The sequence below is a fragment of the Geospiza fortis genome, unplaced genomic scaffold, assembly GCF_000277835.1.
Source record: "Geospiza fortis unplaced genomic scaffold, GeoFor_1.0 scaffold240, whole genome shotgun sequence".
In the NCBI taxonomy this organism is placed as follows: domain Eukaryota; kingdom Metazoa; phylum Chordata; class Aves; order Passeriformes; family Thraupidae; genus Geospiza; species Geospiza fortis.
In genome coordinates this window covers 815289-820911 of record NW_005054379.1, presented here as the reverse complement: position 1 = coordinate 820911, position 5623 = coordinate 815289, and the positions used below count along the sequence as shown (strand labels likewise).

The window sequence follows — 5623 nt, the reverse complement described above, 5'->3', positions numbered from 1 at the left end:
TAAAGAAGAGGCCGGAAAGAGATGATGGAGTAGCTGGTTGCTGGACTCTTTTTGGTACAGCCATGGACAGAACCGTGCTTCCTCGCGACACAGAGGCTGCATGCAGGGGGGAGGCGATGGCTCAGAACTGAGAGGGTTCAGTTTTGGAGACCCCCCGGCCCCAGGGGGTAGACAAGTATGGGGGGGACAAGAGGTCCCGAGATGAGAGAAAACTGTGCTTTTTTTGGAACTGGTCAAAGCACCCTTAAAAGGATAACCCTCGAAGCAGCTCTGGTCCATGCACAGTAGTGAGAGCACTGGGCATGCAAGGAAGAGGTCACCATGGCCCCAAGAAAGACTCCTCTCCTCTTGATAGACTGAAATTGAGTATTTACAGAGTGATAGATGGAGACTTGAAATTTAGAAGATGTATTAGAAATGTAGTAGGGAGAAGAAGAAATGTTTTTGTAGAGTTTTCATTTTCCAAGTGTGTGTGTGTGTGTGTGTGTGTGTGTGGTTTTTTTTTTCCTTTTGTAGTTTAGTTAATAAACCTTTTTTTTTCTAAGCTAGAGGCCTGCTTTGCTTATTTCCTAGTCACATCTCACAGCAAACACCAGGGAAGTATATTTTCATGGGGCACTGGCATTGTGCCAGTGTCAAACCATGACAAAAGGCTTTTCAAATAAAGTCCTTCAGAGAGCATCAGTAGATTTTCTCTTTACAGACTGGCAGTACTGCCTCATTGTTCTTATAGCTTGATTTTCTTTTCTCTTTTAATTTAATTTCTGTTTATTTGTGCCCTCTAGTAAATATATTTTCATCAGGATGCATATGTTTTACTGTGGTCTTCCCTACTTGGGGCTGGCAGGTGACAGCTTTGGAGCTGTTGTGGGAGTGCTTTCATGGACCAGTTAGAAGTTAATTTGGGGTGTTTTCTTAGAATGGACTGGGAAGGAGACTGACTGCAAGCAGCTAAAATTGCTTTTACAGCTCACAAGATATTTTGAAAGGAAAATAAAATTGCCTTGGCTGCAGATGGGATGTGCAAGGGATTATGTACTTCAGTAGCTGAACCAAGGCCCTGTGCAGATCCTGCTACTGCAACTTGTAACCTGATCTTCCCAGGGAGTTTACTGCCTTTTTCTAAGTGGATGGCAGAGTCATCTCCTGCTGGCTGAGCCCTACTGTCTCTGTTACTGCCTCATATCAGGGAACAACCTCCCACTTGTCTTGGAGTTATTCTCAGCTTCCTTGGACAGTGTCCTGGGCAGTCAGATGTAATTTTAAAGTTGACTGTGCTTTGGTGAGGACATTGAAGCATAGACCAACATAAATACTCTCCAAGATGAATTTCTGTAAGATTATTATTAATTATCAGACGTGTCATGTGTAAAAGCCTACTTTGGGCAGAGACTGGCTTCTGCTGTCAGTTTCACATTGTCCTGTCCTGGACTACAGTTTTTCTGGCATTAAATAAATACCTGGGATAAAAGACCTGTAATCCCAGTTCAGCCTCAGAGGTCTTTCTCACATTGACACTTTTACCATCTGATCAAGAGAATGACAAAATGACAATTTTTCACTGATTTCACTACTTTAGTGTCAGCCAAGGCTTTTTGTGAAAGGAGCTAGATCCGATTACATCTGGAAGGAGCACAGGTCATAGTCTTGCTTTTCCACTTGTGTGGGTTTTGTTGAAACTATGAAAATCAGTTCTTTTGTTCTCTTCAGTGTACCTTTGGGAAGAATTCCCTCTCCCTCAAGGCCTCAGGGCAGTAGTGTTGCTCCCTGTGTCTTCTGGAATCGGGTAGCATGCTGCTTGATTTGAGACAAGTTTTTACTACCGCAGCTAGTCTGCACTAGAAATCATCAGGGATTGCTGTCTTTTAGGACAAAGACGTGGAGAAGTGAAGTTCAGACCATTTTTTAGGCTGGTCTTTGCCTCAGGAAGCCATTTGGAGCCCTTTGCAACCAGTGAAATGGACACCGCTTACCTTGGCCAAGGAAGGCGTGGTGACTGGGATCTGGGGAGTGCTCCTCTCTGCTGCTGGCTCTATGCAACCTGCACATCTTGCCCAAATAATAAAGCCAGCATTGGAGCTTTCTCAAATCAGTTAGTCTTTCTTAGGCCCTGCCATGGTCTTCCTCACAGCTGCAGACCAGCTTGAGGCTGTTTGTGTGGTGTTTGGGGCCATTTTTCTCAACCCCAGCAGTGTGTACTAGCCCTGTCTTGGTCTCTGGTTGCATCACCATCTCCCCACGAGGTCTCAGCCCAATGCACATGAGCATCTGTGTGGGTAAGGCTGTGCCCTCTGGCTCATCCTTGCCCCGACAGAGCTGTTCCTGTTTTGAAGGACTGTCTGTTCTGTGGGTCAAGGCTTTCTCCTAGGTTTTTAGATAAACATCTTAATGTCTGTGGTGACAGTTCCAGCTCTCTAGGACAAAACGTAACAATGGAGAAAACATGAAGAATTATCTTGCAGTCTGTACTGATGCCTGATCAAATGCACCACACTCCAGATCCCTACAGTAGGGGAGTAGATTGGACATGGGTCACCCCAAGGAATTGTAACTGGAAATCTAGAGTAATTGTCAGACTAGGACCCTGGGAGTTTTGGGTGCTGTGTCATCAAATCCTCCCCACTGAGGCTGTGCTGGAAGTACAGTGCTCAAGGGGTTTCACATTAAGACCCCTTTGGGACAAAAAAAGAGCATGGTCTCTCGCATCAGTGCTCTAGTACCAGGCAGGGAGGGATCAGAATGTCACACTGGCACTCGTTTTATCCTTGTAGATGTCATCATAACCCGTCGCTTGAGAGACCGGGAGTTGCTCAGGAAAAGAAAAGCAGAAGCCCTGGAGAAAGATTCAGCTCAGTGGGTTATGAGGTAAATCTTGCTTTTTCTGTCATAGTGCTTTTGTGGTGCACTTAACCTGAGCCCAGATATGGCCCAGCCCCTCCATCTTCACCCAAGGACAGAGCCATCAGTCTTCAATGAGGAAAGGTGACCTGCAGCCAGTAGCTGCTCAAGGTCTACACAGGCACTGGGGGGAGAGATGGGTGGGGGGTAGCAAGCCAACCTCAATCATAATGTGAGGCTGAGGAAGAATTTGCTGCCCAAGCTCCTGCCCACTGGTGCAGCTGCAGAAGGCTGCTGTGCAGGGCTCAGGAGGAGGGGCTGAAGAATTGCAGCATCTGCAGGATGAACTGGGTCACATTCACAACACAGGACCCAGCAAACTGCCTTAGGGCAGAAGGGAAAGTCCTTTGTCCTATTCATCCCTGTGAAATCCCCTGGCAGAGACTATAAGAATGAACAGCAAAGGAGAGCCAGAAGAGCCAAAAGAGGACGGGGCCATCAGACAGTGGTGAAGAATGTCCTGGAGTCAGAGCCGGCAGTGGAGCCCCAGCCAGACCCAGAGGAGAAGGCTGAGCCAGTGCACTCGGAGCCAGTGCCCTTGGAGCCAGCACTGTCTGAAGCAGGCTTTCAACAGCAGCCACCTATGCTGACCATCCAGAACATGGTCGGTGGGATGCCACCAGTGGAAGTGGAAGGGGAGCTGGCAGACAGGAGCTTGGACCCTGCTGGTGAGGTGCTGCAGAGCTGCCAGCCCCGTGCTGGCCTGGGGGCACTGCGGTGCTGCCTCTTGAGGACTGTCGGCCAAGGGTGCCCGCCTTATCAACAACAGTCCTACAGCATCTCCAGGGCATGGGTCCCTACCCCAAAAACTTGGGTAGCTGAGAAAGGGTGGGGAGATTGTGGGACTGCCGGGACAGACAGCTCTCTCAGAGTCCAGGGGAGTGATAACAAGTTAGTCAGTCATTGGGATGGGGACCTGGTTCTTTCTAACTCCTTGTCCTAAGAACACTTCTGTGGCTCTGCCAAGAGCCATATTAGCACAGGGGGATATATCTCTGTGAAGATCTCTTCTCTGTGGAGAGAAGATGAGGTTTTTTGTGGTCAGAGCTTGTTGGGGGAGCCCAAGTCAAGACATGCTCTGTCCACAGTCCATCCAGTTTCCGGGATGACACTGGGATGGTGGGAGAGCAAAGTGGGCACTGGGACAATGGGTGGGTGTCTGCAGGCAACTACACCTTTGAAACCTGCCAGGACTGAGGCATGGAGGGCACTAAGCTGGTCAGAATGGCAGGCTGGTGTCTGGGCTCAGAAAATCCATTTACAGATACTGCAGCAGGAGTTGCTCCCAGATCTGGCATGGGAAGAGTAGAGTACATTCACTTTAGCAGTCATTGGGTCAAGGATGCAGGTTGCTTCAAAACCAGGAAAACTAAGGATTTTCTGCTTCAGAGGAGATTTAAAGCTTCTGGCCCTCAGCTATGGCGTTTCCAGCAATGTCTGTGCAGGGGGGAAGAAAAGGCCTGTTGATGCAAGGCATGTCATGCCACCATGCCTTGGAAAACAGCTATTCTGCATCCTGGGCTCTGGGGTGGGTGTCCAGCCTCCAGCCCTGAGGTCTTGAAATGGGCAACCATCAGGGTTGTGGTTATTGCCTCTGGCTTTAAACCCACCAGTGCCTTACCTTCTCCAACTCCCCTCCACACCTGGGACTGCCCTTGGAAAGCAGGCAATCCACCTAATGCCTTCTCTGGGCAATTGCAGGAGACTGGCCAAAGAGGCTCTAACATGGGACAGAGGGGTAACAGGGGAGCCCCCCAGTACTAAATGATCTGTCCCTTACATGCCTTGCAGGTGAAGAGGATGTGCTGAAACCAGCAGAAGCAGATATAGCAGAAGAGTTGAATACTCCTCTGGAAAATGACCACCAGGATAACGAATACATTCCACGCATTCTGTATTAACTTTCTGATCATTTGGGGATATTTTTTATTTTTACTCTTACCTCACAAACTTAATAAGTATGGCACAGTGATTTTGAGCAGCTGCTTTCTTGGGAGCCATAAAGCCCATACTCTCCTTGTCACTCTGCTTTCTATGCTTCTTCCAGGCTAGAGAGGCAGCCCCTAGGGAGTTGCCTGTGGCTTATGAGCCTCCTGCTCTCTCTTCAAACAGGCTCTTCTGCTTGGGCCCATGGAAGGCTTCCCAGTGCTCTGCCACATTACACTTCAGTCGTACAGTCCAGCATCCACCTGTGTTTCTGAAAGTAATTTCTTATTTGCATAAATGTGAGTGGCATTGCAAAGCTAACACTCATTGTGATTTTTAGCTGGCTGGAGAAGCTCAGCTTGGGCTTTTTTACTGCACCTCACAAACCCCACCACCCTTTGAGCTATTATTTTTAGTCTGAAAGTTTTTCTCATAGCCTGTTTTCATCTGCAATAAACATCTTGCTTTCCTAAAGCTGGAAATATTTGTTGTTTTTAATTTCTGGGCAACTTCACTCTGACCTTGTAAGACAAACAAAAGAGGTTGAAAACAGCTGAGTGCATTGGGCTGGAACTTGGCTGAATTACACACTTTTGTCAAGAAAATGCCATTTGGGGCAAAGACAGGAGACACTCTGCACCGTCATTGTCTCCCTGTCTCCCCAGTCTTCACACAGGATTTCTCCTGAAGCCAGAGGTAATTGGGTGCCCTGTGTCTCTCCCCATGTTTTGGGTCTTGTGATCCTTGTTCCTGTGCACAGCAAGGGAAGAGGCTCTCTTATATTCCTGTAATGTCCTGA

The 5623-nt window shown here is 48.1% G+C and overlaps 1 protein-coding gene across 2 annotated transcripts in view; it reads left to right on the top strand.

Annotated features, from left to right (window-relative positions):
- Positions 1-5306, top strand: part of HEMGN (hemogen) — a 6114-nt gene extending 808 nt beyond the window's left edge. The window contains exons 2-4 of one of the 2 annotated variants that reach the window (XM_005425003.2): positions 2772-2865; positions 3280-3566; positions 4690-5306. In XM_005425003.2, the coding sequence (XP_005425060.1) occupies positions 2772-2865; positions 3280-3566; positions 4690-4799 (491 nt within the window). In that variant the 3' untranslated portion in view covers positions 4800-5306. The remainder of the gene's footprint in view (positions 1-2771; positions 2866-3279; positions 3567-4689) is intronic. The other variant, XM_031060285.1, reaches the window with a different exon arrangement.
- The last annotated feature ends 317 nt before the right edge of the window (positions 5307-5623 follow it).